Source organism: Mesocricetus auratus, unplaced genomic scaffold (assembly GCF_017639785.1).
Source record: "Mesocricetus auratus isolate SY011 unplaced genomic scaffold, BCM_Maur_2.0 Super-Scaffold_100676, whole genome shotgun sequence".
NCBI lineage: Eukaryota > Metazoa > Chordata > Mammalia > Rodentia > Cricetidae > Mesocricetus > Mesocricetus auratus.
In genome coordinates, this window is record NW_024429266.1 from 50212654 (window position 1) to 50237882 (window position 25229).

The 25229-nt window shown below is 37.6% G+C and overlaps 2 protein-coding genes across 2 annotated transcripts in view; both read right to left on the reverse strand.

Moving 5' to 3' along the window:
* The window catches only part of F13b (coagulation factor XIII B chain), a 30361-nt gene extending 16240 nt beyond the window's left edge, over window positions 1–14121 (reverse strand). The window contains exons 1-8 of the mRNA XM_005073489.4: window positions 12588–14121; window positions 7729–7929; window positions 5784–5969; window positions 4978–5154; window positions 4459–4635; window positions 2142–2321; window positions 1738–1923; window positions 573–755 (exon numbers count right to left, since the gene is read on the reverse strand). Of these exons, the coding sequence (XP_005073546.3) occupies window positions 573–755; window positions 1738–1923; window positions 2142–2321; window positions 4459–4635; window positions 4978–5154; window positions 5784–5969; window positions 7729–7929; window positions 12588–12663 (1366 nt within the window). The 5' untranslated portion in view covers window positions 12664–14121. The remainder of the gene's footprint in view (window positions 1–572; window positions 756–1737; window positions 1924–2141; window positions 2322–4458; window positions 4636–4977; window positions 5155–5783; window positions 5970–7728; window positions 7930–12587) is intronic.
* Window positions 14122–19151: 5030 nt separating this feature from the next.
* The window catches only part of Aspm (assembly factor for spindle microtubules), a 39759-nt gene continuing 33681 nt past the window's right edge, over window positions 19152–25229 (reverse strand). The window contains exons 22-27 of the mRNA XM_040738420.1: window positions 24635–24826; window positions 24321–24513; window positions 24032–24186; window positions 22718–22894; window positions 21484–21653; window positions 19152–19392 (exon numbers count right to left, since the gene is read on the reverse strand). Of these exons, the coding sequence (XP_040594354.1) occupies window positions 19287–19392; window positions 21484–21653; window positions 22718–22894; window positions 24032–24186; window positions 24321–24513; window positions 24635–24826 (993 nt within the window). The 3' untranslated portion in view covers window positions 19152–19286. The remainder of the gene's footprint in view (window positions 19393–21483; window positions 21654–22717; window positions 22895–24031; window positions 24187–24320; window positions 24514–24634; window positions 24827–25229) is intronic.

Consider the following 25229-nt stretch of genomic DNA (forward strand, 5'->3'; position numbering starts at 1 on the left):
GCAGACATGAAAATATCAAACCAGATTTACTCTACATTTTACATGGAGAAAACATGTCACAAGCACAGTATAAAAACACATTTGCATTGTGTTCATGTTTGTGTATGACACTATTGTATAGATGCTCTAAGTCATCAACAACAGTTAGTTCAAACAAGGCTATGAGAGTAACCAATGTGCCCGTTTGTGGGAGGAAGGAAGTGGGTCAAAGTCATCAGCAATGTGCTCTACCAGAAAAGAGATGCCCTTGTCTCCCCGTGGTGATCTGAGAGCACTACAAGTAAGATAGTGATGTCTACAGAGGGGAAACTTGACGCTAGGGGGAGCACTACCCGTAAAGAACCTGATTACAGTTTACATATTGTCAGTGGACTGTATACTTAGTATGCACCAAATGACCGATTATATGCTATGTTTATTTTTATGATGAAATTAATGTGCACAAATCTTATGCAGATCCATACTAGGATGTAAATAAATCAGGGACATTGTATAAGAAAACATTTTTTCCTGTGAACATTATTTATAAAAATACTACAAACATAAATTCAATTATGTGTTCTCTTGCTTACCCAAGCAAACAGGTGGAGATGACCACTTTCCTTGTTCACAGCGAGATGCTTTTGATCCATTCAATAAGAAATACTCGTTGCATCTGTACTCCACTGACGATCCTGTTGTATAACTTGCCAATAACCCATCGACAACAGCACCATTTGCTATTTCAGGTGGAGGCTTACAACTCTCGTTATTTTCTTTAAAAATGGATCATTTGAAGATTTAATAAACTCATAACAATAAAATTATAGTTACCCAAAACATGGTATAGCAACATTTGTACTATCACCTAGACAGTAGTTTCTAAGTTAATCAGAAATCCAAAAGTTTTTAGCTGAAGTATTTTTTTAAATGTATTAATCAAGAACAAATTCGTGTATGGTTCTTCTTTTCCTGGTGGTAAATTAACTGTGATAAGGGTGTTCTTAAATGCTTAGAAAGATCCTAACGACCATGGTCCACTCTAAAACCGCACTGGGCCTTATCCACTCCCTCTCCTTTTCGTCCCTATTCTGAGTTAGATGAAATATGTACTCTTCCCCAGTTTCTCTTTTTCTGTTAATTTATTTAACCTCTTCTGTAGTTTTTTTATTATATAATAAATAAGTACACATGTTTGGGGAACTTCTTTTAATATCTAATCAAAACCTGAGAAAGATGGTAGGAAGAGTGACAACCAGGAGTGAGTTTAACTTAATGACATCCTTCAGTAAAATCAAAACCATGAGTGTGATTCTTAGGAGCTGCAAGGTTTAGAAGGGTAATATGCAAAATTCCAATGAGCAGCACTTACCTTCGGAGAAGAGCGTACCCTGTACTGACCACAGTACATGAGGAGGGGAAGCTGTCATACTCACAGTCAACCATTAACCCAACATTCACCCATTTACTTCTTTAATAAAAACACATCTCACATATGTGTGGCCATTTAAAGTCCAAGATCATGGAGTTAACACAACTTATACAACAGCCTAGCAGTAATGCGCTCTAAACAACGTTTTGATTCCGATTTATTAATTTGGTCTAAATTCTACAGATACACTTATATACTCAAAAATTCACACTGGAGTCAGGACATAGGTGTCCCTAAATTTTGCAAGCATTAGTGTCTGGCCTTGCATAGACAGACTGAACAGTTGAAAAGAGCATCACAGGCTTAAATGTTAGTAGTACACATACCAACACATTCAGGTGGCAGAGTCCATTGGCCACGATTACAAGTTATCATACTTGATCCCCGGAGCTGGTAGCCTCCTTCACACCTGTATGTCACTTTATCCCCACTGTAGTAAACCTCAGAGTGTGTTTGTGCAGCGCCATTTTCAATGGAGGGTGGTTGCTCACAGGCTACCTTCTCCTTCTCTTCTGTGAAGGTACGGTTAAAGAAAGAGACCACGAGCTACATAAGCATTTTAGGAGACACATATTCAAGATATTACCAAGTAGGAAGAGTAGCATAGGATAGATTTTGAATAAGAGCAAGGGACAATGATACATATGTATGAGAAAGCAACAATAAAATTCAGTATCAAATACACAAATTAAACTATTAAAGAAAACTAACTAAAAAAGATGTTACCAACCAATGCATTTGGGAGGTTCTGTCCACTTTCCGTTTGCACAGTGGAGTTCTTCTGATCCCTGAATCACAAAATTAAGTTCACATTCTATACGAACTGTTTCTCCATGGCGGTAAGTTGTTGAATGTGGTTGAATTTTAGAATTTAGAGGAACAGGTGGAGGAGGACATCGACTTCTTCTTCCTTGTGTAAAAATATTGCCCTATTAAGTCATGTAATTACAAAAAAATCGTAAAGAACCACAGAAAATATGGCAGACAGGCACCATGAAAACCCTTTTATGACTGTTCTCTGACGTGGCATCCCTCTCCTGAGTGGGACTTGTCAATTGTTTCTTACGGTAAGATGATGAATTAGTATGTGTTTATGTTACATGATGGCCAACATCGTAATACCACTCTTCCTGGAAGATCCTCTCCCTACTGGCTTTGAGGAATCAACCTGATGCACTATGAGAGTCCTGACAAAGGAGGCCAGCAAGAAAAGATTAGAGGGCTACCTCAGTCCAAAGCCAGCAGGCTTGTGACTCAGCAGCCTCCAAAGCACAGAAAGCTGCCAACACGCGCAATGAATTTGGAGTATTACTGCCAAGCCAAACCTTCAAGTTGGCACTGATGTAGCTCAACAACCAGTGAAGCCATGCCCACACCCCTGACCCACAGAACCAGTAAAGCAATACTCTTGGGCCATCTTGAGTATTTTACAGTCACCATCTCCTTTAGTTCTAAACAAATTCCTCACATATTATAAAGAAGGGAAAACTGTTCCTTTCCATTGTTACATATCCATCTCCCTCTTCTGTTGTCAAGTACCCTTCCAGATCCATTTACAATGACACTGGCCATTGCATTTAGGGACCAAATAAAGAACCACAGATAATAGCCTCAATATCTCTAGTCAACCTCTGTATTTCTTTTGCCACATAAATCTATTATTCTGGCTCTAGGATTAAGATGAGGATAATAAATTAGTATACTATTTAAAAGAACTATTAATTATAAAATTATGGGTACGTGACCATGCTAATTTGGAGGGGGTGCAGAAGAGGCAGTAAGTCTGTTGTATATTTTTGAGACAATATGCTACAACTTGCTAACACCTGCCCCCACCCATACTGTTATACCAAGGCTGTTGGACTCAACTAGAAGGTTTCTAAAACTTCAAAGCAATTGCTCACTGCAATACAGAGTTACGACAGGTACAGGCATTGCCATCCTTGACACCTCTTTCCTTCCTGCTGGCATCTATTTCAATCACACTTTTCTGTTTTGCTCCCAGGTCATTGGCCAGTCTGTCAATACTAATATTATCTTCTATATTACAGCAGAAATAGTGGCCATTGCATCTTTTGCCTCTCATACCTCACCAAATCATCAGATTTGTGTTTGTTTTCAGACCCAGTTCAAATATAATCCGTCACTTCTATGAATATGGAAGTGAGAACTCTCTCACACTGTACTAATCAAAATCTTGAGTTTTTACTCACACACTTGTGATTAAGTTTCCTCTGCTACACGAGGCTCCTCTGTGGCCATGAATTGGTATCTTCTGAAGGTAATCATAGCACCCCTCAGAACACAACCAGGGATAGAAATCAAACCTTCGCTATTACATGTCTGGACTGTTCTAACTAGATGACTGACCTCACTTTCCATTTTCCCTTCAGGCTAATATCCTTCTGAGTGTGCTTCCTACTCTATTATTTTGGAGATGGACTTTTTACATCAAGAAATATGTGACCAATTAAGATAGTGTCTTACCCAGCTACAGATTGAAAATGTATGACTGAGGTTTTAAAATGTTAAACATAGGGCTGGGGAGATAGCGAGACTGATAAAGTTGCTTGCCTTATATACAGGGAGTCCTAAGTATGATCCCTAGCATCTGTGTAAAAGCCAGGCACAGTGGAAGGTGTAATCCATCACTAGAGAGGCAGAGATGGAGGCAACCTGATGTTCATTACCTAAGCACACCGACTAATTCAATAAACCCAGGACTGCCTTCAAAAAACTAAGAAGGGAGGGGCCAAGGGAAACACCTGGCATGAACTTCTACCTTCTGTGTGCACACGTGCACATGCACCCACACAAATATATGAATAACTACACACATATATGCTCAGATATATGCATGTTAAATATAACATATTGCTTACTACACAAATGCATACAAAGCTTAGTTTCTTCAGATAGAAAAATCCACTGACTTGATATGTAATAATTATTTTAAAAATAATTCTGGAATTAGAAATAGATGTGATCATTCAGGGATCATAGAAACTAAAGTTAATTTTTAAGTTTGAAATTTTTTAAAAAATTACCTTCACATATGGGAGATTCTGGATACCAGCCAAAGTTATAGCACTGAATTAAATCAGATCCACTTAGGTAATAATTTTCATGACAGAAAAACTGAACTACATCTCCTTCTTCATAGGTTTGCTTTACAGGATGAAAATAGCCATTTTCTATTAATCTCAAAGAAGAGCACGTTAATTCTAAAAAAAATGAAAGAACAGATAAAAATAACAAAACATATTTATTTTTCACACATAGAAATTTACAGTCATATCTGGAATGGATAGTATAGCATTTGCTACATTCTGTTCTAGAAGCTCACTGATACATTCTTATCTTGTTAAATATTAGCAGGTTTAACTGAATTGGATTACAATAGCTAAAACAAGGTTTTCCTGTTCGAGAGCTTGAAATGACCAAGGTCTACTATTAACTAAATTACAACTGAAGCCCAAACCAAGAGGCATGGAATGTTGCCAGCCAGACAGTTTATATGAGATGGACCTGTGCAGCACAAAGCTTTTACTGAAGCAAGAACCTACTGTTGCACTGTGGGGTGAGGGACCACCCATGGACGTGGCACTCTGCTTCCTCAGCCTGCTTCCCTGCAGCCGTGTAGTAGCCAGCAGCACATGAGTATTGCACTTTGTCCTTCACTTTGAACGTCCTCTGCATCGTGGAATAATTCCCATGGTCCAACTCAGGGGCCAAGCATGTCTCTGAAAAGTTAAACATGATTTTAGGAGCTTTGATGAGCTTCGTCAAAACCCCAGAATAACAAAAAGAAGTCACAAACTGTATCACGTTGAATATTAATAATATGTGGTAAAGCCAATGGTTGCAAAATTGAAGACACCACTGTGTATTTGTGGTTTCCTTTTCGTATTCGTGTAAGCCATCTCGATCAGTCTCCTACTTTGAGAGATTGGTCCATTGCCCTTACCGAAGGCCTCATGTCAGATCAAGTCTTGTGAAGAACTGTTTGGATCTAAGTGTCTTCTATGGATTTGTATAAATTAAACAATTTATACTGTCAAATTAGCAATGAAGAAAATAATTGCATGAGCTACACAGGAAAGTTTTGGGGGGCTCCTTCACTTTGAACACTTCAGCTCATTCTTATTGGTTCAGAGTAAGATCTAATGAGGCAGGAGACTTGCTGGAGTTGAGAACCCATGCATTAAGAAAACACCAAGCATGTGAGAAATGCAAAGCACTGCCAACTTTTCACACTGAAGAGACATAGTAGAAAATCAAGCAAACAATTTAATACCGTCTCTCAAGTGAAGCATAACCTCATAGGGTCATATGCTCAGCTTCAGGAAATAACATAATCATGTGTATGTACCTTGTTCCTTCCTGCAGGACGGTTGGGAAGACCACCCTTCAGGAAGACACTGGACCACCTCCTCATCCTTTCCTCCAGTGGTTTTGTATCCTGAAGTGCAACCATAGCGCATGCTATCTTGAATTTTGTACAGTACTTTTCCATCAGAGACATAACCATTCCTTAGGTTAGGCTTCAGGCATTTTTCTGTGTTTTAAGAGCAAATGTGTTTTAGTTTCTTAAGGAAATTATAATGTTAATCTGCTTAATAGTAAGATTCAGATTATACCTTACTAAACTGAAAAATTAATACAAACACATAATATTACTCTTAGTTGGAACTTTGAGCAGTAAAATAATTTTCACTCCAGAGTTCTTTTATGCAATTCAATTTAAGAAATATCTGACCTGTATAATGTTTTTTTGGAAATGGGTTCAGTTTGACACTGACTGAGGTTGTAATTTTACAAATTTCGAATTTTATAGTCATTCCTACTCTTACCGCATCTTCTTTTGGAAAATACACCAATAGTTTTTCACTAATTGTCATTAGTCACAAGTAAAAGTAATTTCTCCTTGATCTACTTGATGTTTTAATTCATTGCTTTATAATGTAATCAAACACATACTTCATGGATAATTAAATAGTTCTAAGGTATCTTACTATAAAGCCTTTATTCATTCATTGTTTCAGAAAATATTTTGGGATCACCTCACTGTACAGAGTCCAGGAGTCAGTGTATGTAGGCCAAGTCATGCATTTGATCCCAAAAACCTGTGAGTCTGCAATCAAGTTTTTGGTAAATATGTGCAATATAAGCTACAATATAATAAAATTACCTTCATATTAGTAATCCCTATCATTTTTGTAAGCCATATTATTGGACCTTTATGGCAAAGCAATTTAGAAGAGTTAAAAGACTTGTCCAAGGTTACTATTAACATACACACATTTAGTACTAGCTGTGTGGCAAACACTCTACTTGAAGGCTTCTACTGAAGCAATATTAACTCCCCTTTTTGCATAGAATCAGGTTAAGAATTTCCAAGTCACTTTCATAGGGGTGATGCTGAAATCATATGCAGTCAGTTGACTGCAGAGATCATTTCTTGACCATTATGCTCCCATGCCAATCTCTGCAATGTTCTATCTTTTACAGAGCAAATTCAAGGTATATAGTCACATATAGTACTCCTATGATGCCACAATTATATTATATTATAAACTCTATGCTCTGTGTTAATAGAAAAATGTCATATTAGATTTTGATCTGTCCTGAAGTCACAGAATGAATGAATGTCATATGCAGTTCTGTTTACTAGGTATATCAGCCACAGCTACTACTGTACCAAAATTCCTCCCCTAAATGGAAAGGACCTAACGTAAGACCTTTACTCTAGAAGAGAGAAATTTAAGGGACTCTGAATTTAAGACATTTACCTAGGTACAGGGAAACCAATGATAAAGTGACACACAGTGCCATGAAGCAATGTAATGAGCCCATTATGACACTACTCACACATCTGAAGTCCATATACAGAAAACTGCAGCTTCCAATGGATAAGAAAAAGAAAAGTGGGTATGCAGATGAGTGACAAATTTACACATGACAAAGTACTAGAGTGGCTCATATTGTATGAAACCAGACCTTACATCTTATTCCGGCTTTATATTAAAGATTATGGATAAAATGCTACTCCTTACTTGAAGTATTCCAAATGTTCCTATCATTTGCATCCTGAAAATGAACATTTTTAGATATTTCTTCATAAGTACTATTAAAAACAGATGAAATGACTTATTGAGATAAAAACATCCTTCACAGGATTTCAGATACAGTATTTTATAATGGTAATTTTGTTATTATATACAAAGTTTAACCACCATTCACATTTAATACAGGTAAACATTGTCTTCTAAGAAACTAGTTTCTAAGCGTTGCCCTGACAGCAAGCATTGACTTACTGAAGCACCTTGGCTTTGGAGACCAGCCTTCTGCTGTACACCTGATTTGTTCTTCTTGCTTCCCACTTTCACTTGCATAGCCAGCCAAGCACAAGAATGACAGCTTTTTATTTATGTTCATTGGAAAGTAAAAGGTTTTAAATGTATAATAATATTGGGCAATCATTCCATTTTCCATCACAGGGAAATCACACTGTTTCTCTGTAACGAGGAAAACTCAAGCTGAAAATGGAAAAATATGCACATCCATGAAACTTGAGATCAAACATCATTCCTAAATATTTTTCTGCAGATTCTTCAGTCTGCACTTATTTTCATAACATAAGTTTAGAAGTAATGTTGTGACAATCTAAATATCTAGTATATGCCCTCCTCTCTCTATATCTGCTGACAATTCTGAATAGCTGTGTTACTCAGAAAAACTGACAAGAGATTTCTTCCTGGAAATTTGTTCTAGCTTTGTAGAACAACACAGTCGTAGAGACATCATGACATCACATGTGGAATTTTAACATTTCTGGAACTCACAGTGGTAAAAATAAAAATAAAAGCTTGCTTTGTTTCAGTGATGGGTTTATTTAATCTACTGTGTTAAAGTATTTTGTATTCTTAGTTCTTACTCTTTCAATCTAGCAGGCATGTCATTCACAGAACAGCTCTGCTTGGATCATGTGTGATTTTGTGCTCAAGAGCCATAGAGTTGACACTGTATTGGCAGAGAGATGATTTCAAGACTAACCTGTATATGCCAAGACCCATAGATGCTCCAGTCTCTTATATTAAGTGATTAAAATTTTACATTACCCTACACACCTCCACCTATGTAATTTGTATCGCCTCTAGATGCTTATAATATTTAATACATTGCCTGTCCATCATTTTATTAATGTGAACTCAAATTCAATTTTTGTTTCTGGGACCTTCCTGTAATTTTTCCTCAACTAATTTCTATCTGAATGTGGATGAACCCACAAATAGGGACCCAGAGAAGCAGGCTGCCAACCTGTCTGACTAGTGTCTGCTACATCAGAAAAGATGAGGTAGCTGAGATTCAGAAATTCACACAACTGTGAAGTAAGTGGCATATCTTTTAGAAAAGGGGAATATAATCCATTAAAATAAGAGGATTTTGCAATGACTTTGAAAACAAGAATGTTTAAGAGCAAATATTTAGCTAGATTAGTGTTTGCGAAATTCACACCAAGCAAGCATTGCATTACCACAATACCACTAAAATGCCTGAAAGGAAAGGAACAAATTCTCACCATGACCAGAGAAACAGGACCTTCCACACATGAGGAAGTACATTGGAGATATTTTACTAAAGCAGAACATATTCAAGATCACCTCATAAAAAGGCACACAGTGAGTTCAAAGAGACAGAAAGTACATTTGTATGATCACTGTTCATAACAGCATCAGACTGCAAACAACCTAAGTTCCCTTTAATGGCAGAAAAGATAATGATGCCGTTTATATCAGTGGTTCTCAACCTTCCAAATACTGCGATCCTTTAATATTTACAGTTCCTCATGATGTGGTGAACCCCAACCATAAAACTATTGTTGCTACTTCATAAGTATAATTTTGCTGTGGTAATCATAAAGTAAATATCTGATATGTGAGCTCTAAGGAGTGACCCATAGGTTGAGAACCACTGGTTTAGATCATTGTACAATAGAGTGGGCTGAATTTAAGCCCACAATTTTCAAGTCATCCTCAAAAGGATGACAGTGAGTGAAAGAAGCTAGTTGCATATAAGTAAGTCATGTGACTTGTTTGAGGAGGCAAAGTAAACCATGGTAACAAAGTCAGAATGGTTACTTCTGTGGCTTGCTGCCTTAGGCAGAAAATAATAGCAGTGCCATTCATGGCTGAGAAAAACAGGACAAAATCACAGGCACCATAGCATTGCCAGAACCTGATGAAACACGTGCAGTAGAGTCCCCAAGTATTCTAGCATTTTCCATACCCAAGCACGAAGAGTTTACAGTGCAAAGACCCAAAATAGTTGTGCTATGGAGAACAGTGATCCCAAGGGCCACTGTTCTGGACAGTGACAACACCGAGCAATGAGCACACTGTCCTGGTTTATACTCATGTCTCCTGCCCTGGACCTGCTCTTCCAACACCCCAAGGTAGCAAACATGCCTTGATGAATGGAAACTCACCAGAAAAGAGTCAAGGAGTCATCATGATAAAAGAGTCAACAGACTACACAGTAAACATTAGCTGAAACATGCTTTGCAAATAGGCACAGAACTTCTCAACTGCTTAAAAAGTACCCTTAAACACATAAGGAGAGACACTGGCAATACAGAGCAGAAAAAAACAGAAGAGACTGAAGAACAGACAAGCAGCTCTAATGAACATGAAAACCACACAACATAAATAATGCATCAAGTGTGTAGAACAGCAAAATAATTTTAGGGAAAGTACTAATAAATACAATAAATGTAAAATTTACATTTCCTTCCTTAAGGCAGTAAAGTCACCATATTGTACAATTCCAGGGGCATCATTAACATTCTGGGCTTCAGAGGTTCAAGAAGCTGAAACTGTGAGACAAATAATGTATTTTACAATATCAAAATCAGGAACAACTTTGAATAAAAATCACTATCCATAAAACACATACACAATGTTTGATAAGGGATATGAAAGATCAAAAGCTGCCAAAAAGCTACATTTAATAGTCTACAAAAGGCTCCTCAAAATCCAGTTATCAAAAGGCATAAGGCATAGAAGTCTGAACATTCAAAGGAATATATGAATAAATGTGCAAACTTACTAAGAAGCAAAGGACTATGCAGAAGTAATACAGAGATGGTATCACTAGACAATGACAGAGCCCCAAATAAGATAATGTAAAGCATTCATGAGGATCAGGAGAGGCAAGAACATGTTAAGTTTTTGGAGATTATGAGCTCTGAAGCAGAGTTTATATACTGCTTTGCAAAGTGTTCTATTGTTAAGTTTCATAGACGGTCAGCATTTCACAGAGATGAAGAGACTGATCATTCCAGAGCTATTCATATAGAATAACTATACGCCCTTCATTAGAAGTCCAGATAAATAAAACATATAAAATTCTATGCAACTGAAAGCAATGTGGGAATTACAGTATGTCATAAAGCAAAACACTTCAAAGATAAAAGTCTACAATAAGGTTTCATTATGTAGGGATATGTATAGTGAAATCTTTGTGTCTGGCTTGAGAAAATGTTTCAACAAAGTCTTTGCTGTGCTTGTGTTTAATCAATAGAGGCTGAAAAATGTTTTGAGACTGTTTAAACCTTGAAGAAATGTTTCTCTTGAGAAAAGATACTTGGTGCTACCTGAGAACTTGCAGCTGCACCAACCATGGTCTTAAGGTACTTTTGGAAGACCTGGAGTACTTTATTCATGTTTATTCCTATATTGCTTTGGATGATAAAATTTCTATGATTTCCTTTTTCCCTAATTATCTTTTTGCATTATGCCTTTCGATGGCTATATTTTGTGGAGTCTTTTGATTAGGATAAGTTATAATAAAAAGTGACTGAGATATGTGTCTGCACTCATGGGAAGTAAGAGCAAGGGGACTTTTGTAGCTGGAACCTTTCCCAGCCCCAATTAACACTGTATATGTTTGAATAAAGTAATTGGAGTGATCTAGCTGGGTGTCAGTCTTTTCCGAGAAGGCTGTACCCCTTTGCTCTTTTGGAATACGAAGTCGTAGCATCTTGGTGAACTTCTGTCTCTGTTGTGGTACATACAATCCAACATCAAACAATAGCAAAACTCATTTTTAAAAAGGCGTACTTTACAAAGCCATTATCATTATGAAGTGGCATGCCTAAACTCTAGAGTGGGTCTTAAGAGAATTTGGGATCAAGGTTAGAATTAATTCACTTCTTACTCAAGAGGTTCTCAACTGGCTTTGCGACTAGCACAGGAATATTGTTCCTGTGTGCAAACACATTACTTGCTTTACTTGTGTGAAATGAGGGTAAGTTTCATTTATATATAATTGTTGGTAGAAAATTCGTGTGAACTATTCAACTAAACCACAAGTATAATCATAGATGTTAATTTAGAGGAGTTCTGGCTGGTCACTGTCTCACCTGCCTGCACCTAACCTTACCATCTAATAACACTGACTACATCCCAAGTGAGTCCCACTGGTATGTTGCCCACCTTTCACTCACATCTGGTTTGCACTCTAGGGAGTCTGCCCACGAAGATATATAACAGCAGCTCTGTAGTGCTGATATCTCTGGACAATTTGATTTACAGCATTGCAGTGACAGAATCACCTCTGTGGCCTTTCTCTCACCCAAGTGCTCCTGTTTCTATAATCAATTATATTGCCCTCAAAATAACTGCTACTTCGTAATCCAGACAATGAAAACAATAGCACAAGTAGAAATCTTGCTGATGAATTTGTTCTTTTTCAAAGTTCCCAACTAGACCCTCACTATAAGAAGAGAAAGCTAAATTATGCAAGTGTTAGTGTTATGCATGGATTCATACCTAAAACTAGAATTAAGGCAGATATGTGACTTCCAAACTGCTGAATATTAACCAGAAGACCCTTTAAAGTCATTAGATCCTGGCTCCCTGTGGCCCCAAATCTAGAGAAATAATGGAGTTTGCTTTGATTGTCCAAGTCACAGTGCTATAAAAGCATCACACCAGTTTTGTCCAAAGAAACATTACCAAAATGTAATAACAAGTTACATTTATTTAAGGCATGTATTACAAAATTGGTATGTTGAAACACAATATGGGGTAAAATTCAATTAATAGGAGAGTTAGACTCTCTGTTTTCCATACACATTTTGGAGAGTAAAGAATACTAAAAGAATTAACTTTACCTTCTGCATAGAGTTCTCCTGAGATGAATGCTATAAAAATAAATAGCAAGTATCTCAACCTCATCTTCAGTTGCATGTCTCATGAAGATTTTTACAACCCTAGAGCACCTGAGATCACATCACTGAGTACACAATACTTCTGACAAAACAAGTTAATGATTACAATGTCTAAGTACCTTTGAAAAAAACTATATTTTACTTAACACATTCATTGTCCAACAATTTAAAATAATGTACTAGTAATAGCTGACAATAGTTTTCATTCTGAGTTCAATAAGAACACACTAAGCGACAGAGGCAACAATGATAATAGCATAGACAGTGCATACAGTCCGGATAAAGAAAGGTACATTTTAACTCAGATTCCCAACTGTGTATTCCTAAGACAAAGTCCACCTGCCCACTGCTGTTTACCAGCTTTGACAGAGCAAAGATGAACTTAGGATCATGAGGTAATGAGGCCTGCTGTGAAAATGCACTGTCTGGACTGCAGTCCTCAAAGACATAAATGATCTTGTCTCCAACTATGACAGGAAGTTATCAAAAAAAAGTATGGCATATGTGGGATGTATGAGCTCTGTGGGAAGTGAGTTGATGAATACCATTACAGTATCACTCATATGTGAGAAAAATTTGAAAGGCCACTATGAACAAGGCATATTGTCCCTGTCTCCACAGTCCAGATGCTTCCCACCAAGTCTTGCCTCTGAAAACTACTGTGCTGCAGAATTAAGGGTCTTAGACATAATCATTTGGAAGACATATTCAATGCATAGCAGTGCCCACTATGGTACTCTTCTTCCATCCTTCTGCCATTGGTGTAGCACATTCATTAGGTTCTTTAGTGAACATATTATCTTTGTATCTGATGAGCAAATCCTAGCTGCCAATGGTGTACACTCCATTCAGTGTGCTGCTACATTTACTCTCTTCCTATTCATCCGGGATATCCTTATCTGGTTTTGGTATCCTGCGATGTTAGTTCTACAGGAGTTTGGAAACTTCTTTGCTTCTTTCTGGGTGGGTGAGCACAATTTAAACGAGATTGGTTTAGTTTGTCTCAAAACATTTAGTAAAAACCATCCATGTATTCATCTAGAAAAGCTCCTCTTCAGGAAATTTTCTCTTCTCAATTTCTTATTCACTTTAAGTCTCCTTAAATTTTTCTATTTTTTTTCTGAATCAGTCTTGATGGGTATTTTAATCCAATTTGCTTTGCTATTTCTGATACTCAGTAGTAAAAACAAAACAAAAAACAAAACAAAAAAAGCCCTGTATTTATTTAGTTCACAGTTCTGAAAGCCCAAAGGTATGCTACTGGTTATCACCTTATGACTACTATATTTAAATTGTATTTTTCTGCTATAGTCACATTTCCTCTCCGCTGGCTACCATTTAAATTAAGTATTTTTTGCTTCCTGCATTGTCAACCTGTTTGTAACCTTAAATCAATGTGTCTCTCCTAGATAATAAACAGGATAGTTGTGGTTTTATAAAATTCATTTAACTCAGACAGGCGTTGGTGGTGCACATCTTTAATCCCAGCATTCAGGAGGCAGAGGCAGGCAGATCTCTGTGAGTTCAAGGCCAGCCTGGTCTACAGAGCAAGTTCCAGGACAGCCTCCAAAACAATACAGAGAAATCCTGTCTCGAAACACCCCCCCCCAAAAAAACACTTAATTCTTATCTTACATTGTTTTTAAGCAATTTTTATGTGTATGATTGTTTCCCTACATATTCCCTATATGCACACTGTACACGTGTATACCTGATTTGATTTGCACAAAGTCCGAAAGAGTGTCACTGGAACTCTAGTTACTGATGGCTATGAAGGCGTGTTGGAAAACATGCCCAGGTTCTCAGCAATGACAGCAAATGTTCTTATCTATTGAGTCATCTTCTCCAGCTCCTACTCTATTGTTTTTAAAAGCAGGAATTGCCCATTTTCATTTAAAATAATCAAGAGACAAATTGCTATTGTGATGGATGAAATTTAAAAAATCATACTGAGGTTATGGATGCACAATGAACAAACTCATTAAATCCTAGTTTTGAATCTTTTATACATTGAAGCCAGGACTCTAGAAATGGGCAACTGTGGGACTGGGGAGTGGATGCTTGAGGCAACGGGAGTAAAAATGAATGCAGAGAGAGGCAGTAATGGGGGCAGAAAGCTTCAAATATGGAGATATTGGGGGGTGAGGAAATAAGGCATTGGAAGATTTACTCAAATGAAGGATACAAAAAAGTTATATGAAGATTTATGGTCATCCAGCTTAAGGAACATTCAATTAGAGCAAATAATAGAACACAGCTGACATGAAAGGAGAATGGGGAAATAGTGGAGTTAAAGGTTTAAGTGGGAATCAGGTGGCTGGGAACAGGAGATGGTACACAGTGGGTTAGTTTCAGCTTAAAGGGTACTTGAAGACACCTTATGGAAATCCATTAGTTTATAAGTAAAAGAGAGTACCTGTATGGGTGCGCATTGCTGCTTCCAGAAGACATGGGTCATTAAATGAGATCCTTAGTGCTAGGCACGGGATGTAATCCTGAGTCATTGGTCAGTAAAACCAGAGGCACTCACAAACAGGTTATTGCCAGTTCTTGGTGACCCACCATAATTAAATAGTAAGACTCTAATAACAAAATTACCATTATAAAATACCATGTATGAAATCCTGTAAAGGAAACTTTTATCTCAGTAAGTCATTTCATCTGTTTTTAATAGTACTTGTGAAGAAATATCTTAAAATGTTATTTTTCATGCTGCAAATGACAGGTACATTTGGGCTACTTTAAGTAAGGAGGAACAGATCATATCCATAATCTTTAATATGAAGTCAGAAGATGTAAGGTCTGGTTTCATAAGGGATGAGACATTCTAGTATTTTTTTCATCTGTATATTTGTCACTCATCTTATCCACTGAAAGCTGCATTTTCTGCATATGGACTTAAGATGTGTGAGTAGAGTCATAATGGGCTAATTGCATTGCTTCATGGTATGGTGTGTCACTTTATCACTGGCTTCCCTGGGCTTAGGTAAATGTCTTCAGTTGAGAATCCCTAGAATTCCTGTTTTCCAGAGTAAAGGGCTTACATTAAGTCCTTTCTAATCAGAGGAGGAATTTTGCTATGGTAGTACCCATGGCTGATATACCCAGGACAGTGACTTCAAGACAGACCAGGAGTCAAATACATAAGATCATGGCTGACAATAGATACTGGTTGTAGCTGTATAACATGTTCCAACATAGAAGAAGTCTAATAAGACTTCTTTGTAGAGTATGGAGCAAAGAAAATCATAAATGAAAGCATTTGCCAAGTACATTGGTGGGACTATAGGGAGGTAGGTTACAACAATGAAACTCAGCTGTGCATACCAGATGTTTTTTGATGGTGTGTTAGCTTCTAGGTTGCTAGAAGCTAGTGGTTTGCTATGAAGACATCCCAAAGCTTTATCCTAGAATGAAAAGGATGTTAGAACATACAAAGAGGTGGACAGTGAATGGTATAAAGGGTATAAAGTTGAAGATGAACTGTCTCCATACCTGCAACATTTAAACTCTCTATGGTCCTAGAATACCAGCTCTAATAAAAGAAAACAATTTTTCAAAGTTGAATCACTTTCAAATTTGAATCCCAATTCACCCACAGTTCAGAATTTTAGTCTAAAAAGACCAGCTGTAATATTGTAATAGAGAAATCAAGGTCATCTAATTGAATGCTTTCCCAATGAAAGATGCAAATGTGAGCACCTTCCAGGTTGTAATGGTTAATCTCAATTGTCAACTTGGTGAGACCTAGAATAACCTGGAAAACATGCCTCTGGGCATTCCTATTAGGTATGATCTTGAGTGCAGCAACTGAAAAGACCTACCCACTGCAGGTAGCGCCATTCCCCAGGCTGAGATCTTAGACTATATAAAAAGAACAAGTACAAGCATTCATCATTGATCTCTGCTTCTTGACAGTAGATGAAACATGACCAACTGTTTCAAGTTCCTGCTGCTATGACTTCCACACCATGGTACACTACACTCTTGAACTGCAAACCAAAATAAACTCTGTCTCAGATGGTCTTGTGGAATATATTTCTAACAGCAACAATGTGGTCCTCATAGGTCCAGTGTTGCAGGGAGTGGTACTATTTGAAAAAATTAGGTCCTAACCAGTGGTTCTCAATCTATGGGTCATGACCTTTGTGGAGGGCTTCATATTAGATATCCTGCATAACTGATATTTACATTACAATTCATGAGAATAGCAAAATTACAGTTAGGAAGTAGCAACAAAATAATTGTATGGTTCAGGTCATGACAACCTAAGGACCCGTAAAGGGTGGCAGCAATAGGAGATTGAAAACCACTGGATTAGGAGTGGCCTACTTGGAGGAAGTACATCATTAGAGGTGAGCAATAAAGTTCCAAAACCCATGCCAAGCTCAGTCTCTCTGCCTGCAGATCAGGATGTAGTACTCTCAGCTACTTCTCCGGCATCATATCCTCCTGCATGCCACCATGTTTCCAGTCATAATGATAAAGCGCTGACATCTGAAACTGAAAGGAAGCCCCAATTAAATGCTTTCTTTTATAAGAGTTGAAGTGGTCATGGTATCTCTTTACAGCAATGGAAAACTGACCAAGAGAAACAAGAAACATAAGACATAGAGCATCCTCAGAAAAGATTGTAGATTCAATTTCCAATATTTGCTTTAAAAATGTGCCTCAACATCGCCATCCCTGACTTAAAGCTGTATTATAGAGCTGTAGTCCTGAAAACAATTTGGTATTGGCACAAAAATAGACAGGAAGACCAAAGGAATCAAATTGAACACCCTGATAATAACACATACATGTATGAACATCTGATTTTCTACAAAAAAAAAACCTAAATATATACAATGGATAAAAGAAAGCATCTTCAACAAATGGTGCTGGCATAACTGATGTTGGCATGTAGAAGAATGTGCATAGATCCATGTCTACAGCCATGCACAAAACTTAAGTCCAAATGGATCAAAGACCTCAACATAAACCCAGCCACACTGAACCTGTTAGAAGAGAAAGTGGGTGGTACCCTTGAATGAATTGGTACAGGAGACTGCTTCCTGAACACAACCCCAGTAGCACAGACACTGAGATCGACAATTAATAAATGGGACCTCCTGAAACTGAGAAGCTTCTGTAAGGCAAAGGACAGTCAGCAAGACAAAAAGGCAGCCCACAGTATGGAGATTCCTCAGGAAAATGGGAATCAGTCTACCACAAGACCCAGAAATTCCACTTTTAGGCATATACCCAAAAGATGCACATTCATACAACAAAGATGTCTGTTCCATTATGTTCATAGCAGCATTATTTGTAATAGCCAGAACCTGGAAGCAACCTAAATGCCCCTCAACTGAAGAGTGGATAGAGAAAATGTGGCACATTACACAATGGAGTACTATTCAGCAGAAAAAAAACAATGTAATCCTGAGATTTGCAGGCAAATGGATGGCACTAGAAGAAACCATCCTGAGTGAGGTAACGCAGTCACAAAAAGAGAAACATGGCATGTACTCACTCATTTGTGGATTTTAGACATGAATCAGGGGAGTGCCAACATACAATCCCACTGTCAAAAAGTCTAGGAAACAGAACCTTCATCCAGCAACTGATGAAAGCAGAGGCAGATACCCATAGACAAACACTGAACTGAACTAGAATCCAGTGTCAGAAAGAGAGAACTGATGGGCAAAGGAGTTAAGAGTGGGCTGGTTTAACCCACAGAATCAGCTGACCTGAACAAGAGGGAGCTCTTGGACTCCAGACTGATGGCCATGTGAAAGCATGGGACTGACACAGACCCCCTGAATGTGGGTGTCAGTGAGGAGGCCTAGGTAATCTATGGGGACTTGGGTAGTATTTACCCCTGGCGTACAAATAGACTTTAAGTGCTCATGTCACAATATGGGAGGTTCTCTCAGCCGGGACTCTTGGGGGAGAGCCTAGGCCCTACCCTGGATGAAATAACAGTTACTGGAGATCCACCATGGAGGGCTTCACCCTCCTTGGTGATCAGAGTGGAGGACTGGGGGACCTGGTGGGGAGGGTGGGAGAGGGAGGGAGGGACTGACATGTGAAACAAGATTGTTTCTAACCTAAATAAAAATAAATAAATGAATCTTTTAAAAAAGTGCCTCAACTTATGTATAAAGATAATATTCTGTTTCCTTTATGAATAAGATTACATTCAAAGAAATATTTTAAGTTGATAGACACAAATATTGTAATAATCTTATAATAGGCTTTCATATGCATATAACTATTGCTAACTAGTCAGCTCTGGAAACATACATACAAGTGACATAACAGGGACTTAACATGTATTTAGGAATATGTATGTATACAGAAATATGTATATATATATATGCATGCATAATAATTAGTGAAAAGAGGCCATGAATTTGAAGGAGAGCAGGAACTGGCATATGGGAGTGTTTGGAGGAAGAAAACAGAAGGGAAAAATGTAATTAAGCTATGACCTCAATAATTTAAAAAAACAGCAAATGTGACAAATTTAATAAACACTTGTAATACATATTTTTATTTTATACAAAGTCATATTCAAAAGTTTACACTGAAAGTAAAAGCTGCTCCAAGTATCCATGATTGGCGTAATTATTTACAGTCCTACACTGAAAATGTTTCCATTTACTGATAAGGAATGCCAAGGGTATCCATCACCAGTTGAATAGCTTGCAATGAATTTGTGATTTCTTCCATATTATCACGCCTCAAAACCCACTGTGGCTTAAATCTATTTAAGAAAAAAAAATGGCATTAGTGAAGTGTTTCTTTTAAAAAGAGTCACCTATAAAATGTGGGAGAGCTTCCCGTCATAGCTCACTACTACCTATATATTAATTCTAAAACTTGATGTTGGCCTCTATGCAGTTTATTCTATTTATTTCCATCAGTGCCTTTTCCATTCATTACCAAACTCTCAAGGTGATATCTTGGTGACACCGGTTAAGTCTTTCTCGGGTCTTCCCACCATTCTTAGTAACATCAGCATCCATATAAGGTCAACGAGTCAACAGCCCAATCAAGATTATTCACCCTGCCACCCCTTGTACACTCTCTTTCTGTACTTCCTTAACCATTCAACTGTCCTTTATTATAGGCACAAAATATAGATGTCTTCATAGAAACTGCGTGGCCAACTTAGATTTGCATTCTGCAAACCACTTCTGATTTCCATCATGCCACATGCCACATGCTTTACTGAAGTTCACCTTTGAACCAAATGTTCCACCTCAACGTCTCCAATTCATTCAACCTTCAGCATACACTACAGTTAATAAGGATATAGTGCCTGCACTCTTTCTTAATTAGCATAGGTATGTCAATAATCTACTTTGAAAATGCTATCAACTTTATTTCTTCCCGTATAGCATTCATCTGGAAAACCCAACTGTGTTTCAAAACTGCATACAAATGTTGCTTTTCCATTCCTATACAGATGAATACTGGTAATGAAAACCTCCAGAATCTGGCTTGGATACTGTGTCATGCCCATGTTTTAAAGTGTCATCTGAAATTTCCTAGCATACTGCTTCTTTCTCTTCACAAAGTTGACTATTTTATTCCTTACGCCCTCTCAAGCATTTCTGAATTTGAGTTTATAATCACACATGACAGTGACTGAGAAAATGGGGTAGAGAGGTCACATATCCTCTTGAAAAAAAAAATCCTTCCTAGTGCAATCTTATCTTATTGTTCCTTCCTGATTAATAATTAAAGAATCTGGACACAAATAAGAAGATCAAATGTCACACACACAGACAATGGAACAATCTCAGTGACAAAAGGGGACATGATTCTAACCTGGGGTCACCTTCATCTGATCTTAATGCTAACAAGAAATACTAAAAATAATGATACTCTAATCCTATGGTCACCTTGGTTCTCCTGCTCAGCCACAGAGCTGGCTTTCTTTCTTTCTTTTTTAAAATCAAACCGTATATATAACTCTTTATTGATTTCTCACAGAAGATCTCAGCTCTGATGATAAGGTTTTGACATATTTTCCTGCTAAAGCCAGTTCCTTGGAGTATTGCAGAAAAAAAAATCTGTCAACATGCTTCTATTATGATCTCTTGATCTGTTCCTATAAAAACCTTTAGCCGCAGCCCTTATTATAAATAATGGAAGAAGCAATAGCTGATTACTTTTCTACACCATACTACATGGAGATTTTTTTCCTTCATTGCCTTTGGATCCAAATCACAGACTTCTGTACCAGTGCTCTAAAATAATGAAGGAGATTTTTCTACAGAGCTGGCTTTCTAATGGTGGACTGACATTTTGCTTCTGTCAATGGTTCTCAGGCTTGCTCCAAGCAAATTCCATGATTTGAATGCCTGCCATCTGTCATAACTTCTCCAACTTTTTCTTTAGTTTTTATTTTTCAGGAACTCAATGTGAACATGTATACCAGTGAAAATTGCTTCACCCCCCAAGCTTCAGGTAATTGATTACAGCATTCTATAAAACCTAATACAAAGCCCTACAAAGATCGTATCTAGAAGAAGAAATTTAGGAAGAGTGGAGGTTGACATTTTGGCCAAGAGGGACTTTTGACAGTTGATACATAATGCACTTTTACTTCACTAAAGAAAACAGGTAACAAAATTACAGTCAGCTTCCTAGCATGCTTTTTTAACTACTTAACACAGGGTGCTTTTTAAGTAACTAGGTAGTGCCAAGGCCATAGCAATAATGATGATCCATTATGTACTTAGATCTCCTCCATTCACCCAGTGCTCTCCTCCTGTTCCAAATGTAAATACTTACTAAGTGAATCCATTGTAGTACATCGAACTGCAGACCTCATTGAAATGCTTACCTTGAAACTAGTCTGGTCTTCACAGATCTTTCTGGTATACAAGGAAAGTCTATACAGGAATTCTGCTTCTGCTTATCAAGTAACCCTTCCATATTCACTTTATTCTTAGGAACTATAAGTTTGTAGAGGCGATAAATACGATCGATAACTTTTGATCTGCTTTGTACATCCTTTAAAACAAAGAGAGAGAAAATTACTCTTGTTAAAAACTGGTAAGAATTACATTTCTCTCTGTAGGAAATCAGGAATGATCAATACTATGCTTTTTGCTTCTCAGATTAGGAGCAATGCTCTTTAACTTCAGTAGGTAGACTGATTTAAATTATTAACTAATTTTTAAGTTAGTTATTAGGAAGACATATACTCAAAAGGTTACAATTGGAATCCAGAAAGGGAAGACTTTAGTCAACCCACCCATCATAATTAGACACCAAGTCTTGTGATTCCAAAGAGAACCTCTTCGTGTCACTGACATGATTCCAGATGTTGTTGGCACATCTGCACTTGCCTCTTCTCTAACATCTCCCTTATCCACACATGCTCTCCCAAATGCATTCTCCATCAGCAGCCAGAATGACATAAAGCTGCATGGGAGAGCTGAGCATGGTGACACAAGCCTGTCTACAGTCAGTTCTAAATCAGCCAGGATACATTGTTAAGATTCTGCCTCAAAACAAAAGAAAATATATACCAAATCTAAAACAACAAAAAACTGACACTGAAAATATTTTCTGGCATAAAATCTTAGTAGGTTTCCAATCTACTCAGAAAAATGGTTACTCTGTGTTAACAGCTGCAACTAGAGGCTCAGTGAACCCAACCCCCGGCCCCCCAGCACACTAAAATGCTTCATATTTAAACATGGTAACAGCAGCAGGACAGAGTTAGGACAGTTACACAGACCTGGAATTCCTAACATGCCCGGATGTGTTAGTTTTCCCAGTGAGTTGCTGACATGCATGCTATACATTCTACTTTCAGAGTTTAGGCCTCCCTCCCACCCCTTTTTCAGACTCAACTTCAGGGCCGAGTGCACACTAAGTATGTGCTCTACGACTGAACCATTTTTCCAGGCCCAGAGTCACGTTCTTTATGATTAGAAAAATGTCTGTGTGCATTCATTTTTATCATTGAATAAAGCAGGTTCGGAAACACATAAAGTTCTACAATAGTGTGATAACTAAAGAAAATATACATCAAAGGCATTAAAAACCTAGGAGCAAGCGCTACTCACAGAAGCACAATGTTCTGTCTTCAACAGCACAGCTAATAAGCAGCAAGTTCTTGTGAAAATGGTCGCACTCTTCTCGGCAAGTCTGTCACCAGGCTTCTCTCGGTACACTTGCAAAAGTTCCAGCAGCGTGTCCACACAGTTTTCAGCATCATAAACTGCTGAGATTGTCTTCTCATACTTGAATACACAAGAATGAATTAACACTTATAAGGAACACATGCCTTTAAACAGTCTAACCACAAAATAAGGCTACAGCCAAATTTTTGGAGCATCTGCAGCAGTGAAAGATTTAATAATGACATTTTGTTATTTCTGATACTGTATTACACACATGTTCCCATCTTAATCATTTTACTCCACCCATTTTTACAGTTTTAAAGTAAGCTAGAGTCTAAATAAAGAGAGACAGACAGAGAGACAATATCCTAAAGTGGATAAAAGGAAGCTTTTAAAGGTCATGGTAGGAAGATTCTCACAAGGTAACTTTCTGTGACTACCACATAGAATAACAGTAAAGAGAAGATCTAGTTAGCTACTCGATTACTCGTTTCTTGAGAAGATGAAATTGCTATAAAATGAAATGATAATTTTAGTACTGAGTCTAAAATACATTTCTAGTGGCTTATTTGCCCAACCATGTCATCAGATTCACACGGAAACGTGCACTATAACAATATTAAAATAACAAAACACCACTAGCTAACACTGTGGTCTCTTTGGAGAAGCGCCTCTGCTGTGATGAGAACCTCTCTATTCTCAGTAACACCCAGCGTGGTCGGGTACTGCACTTATTTTACCGGTGAAAAGCATGAAGAGACACTTTACATAAGCTGCAACAACATAGAGATGTGGGGCCCAGACACAGACTTTGGCATGGAGCCTTCTCTCATCCATCACCTCTCATCAACACAGGAAGGGGGTTCACGCGGGTCAGGTCATCAGAAGCCTTTCCTCTTAATGCCTGGACTGTGTGTAACTGCAGTAAGTCCTATTGCTGTATCTTCTTTGTAAAATGGAACAGGAACTACTTTAGATAGCTACACAAAATGAAGTAACTCATACATCACTAGCATGTAGACAGTAAAAGGTAAACATAATATATTATGAGCAAAATAAATTAAATCATATAAAAATTAGTGTTTCCATATACAGTTATGTTAATAGATTGAACTTTTTTTTTAACTCTTAGGAAGACTCTTGAACATAAATGAATGTAAAGACAGAAGCCTGATCTAATAATGAGCCAACATAAAGTTTAATTTGCCGGGTCCTATTTCTTGACAACAATATTTTGTTATTAAAGTGAGAAGCTACCTTTGCTACGTTCAGCAGTACTTGAACAGCATATCCAACAACTTCCATACAAGGAACACTTCGATTACAACTTCGGATTACAACAAAGATTGTAGAAACTGCTCCACTTTCAGCCATGTTCTCACAGCAAAGTGGAGATAATCTGGTAACGACCTCTGAGAGAGAAACAGATGAATAAACAAGGAAATTCACAGCAACGGATCAAGAGTTTCAGGAAACACTGTATTATTCCCCACCCTCAGGAAAATGAAGTCCTACTCTTAACCCAGCATTGCTACAGTGAACTAACCCAGGTGCTTCAGAGCATCCAGAATGGCAGACAAGTGCTTGTACGTCAGTAGGTGATGAAGGGCACGCTCAGTTCTTCTGTAGAGCTTGTTCTCCTCCTCAACGTTCCTATTGACAGCTCTAAGGCTTAGGCGGATAGCTTTAATTTTTGTGCCATCATTTTTCTTCCTCCAAGAATAGCCTCTCCACCATGCCTTAACAAACAGACACAACAGAGTCATTTAAAAATGACAGCCAGTAATGTTTTGAACCTATATTTCAACTGAAGCTGCAACCCAGATTATAGTCTTAGGCTAAAACTAGACTTGAACTTACCTGAATTTTAATGGCACTGCTATTGATTTTTTCCTGTCTTCTGCACAGGAGAAAGTGGCGTATTGCCTTCTGTATCACTGAGGCAGCCCTACTCTGCTGGTGCCGACATTCTTGAACTTCATGGTCAGTTTTTATGATCTTATGATACTGTTCAATACACTTCCTTTGTTGTAATCTTCTTCGAAACCATCTCTATCCAAAACATGGTTTTTCACTTTTATTTCAGAATACATGTGAATAAAATACACATACACACACACACAAGATCTATGGATATGTGTATGCATATATGTTCATATGTGTATACAAATTTATATGTAAAAAATGAAAGGAATATTGATATAACTTTTGGTCCTCCATCTTACTTTGCGGCATCGTTTTCCCACTCTACTTGGAGCAGATTCTTCTAGCGCTTTTGGATATATGTAGGCACAATTTACAATGTATGAGTTTTATCACACTCTGCCGCATTATGCAAGTTGTTTTCTACCCCAATATTTTATATATAAATATATATCAGTATATACAAAAGGAAAAATTTCCCCTATAAATTTTACAATGTGCATATCAAATAGAAAACTAGGCTAACTGCATT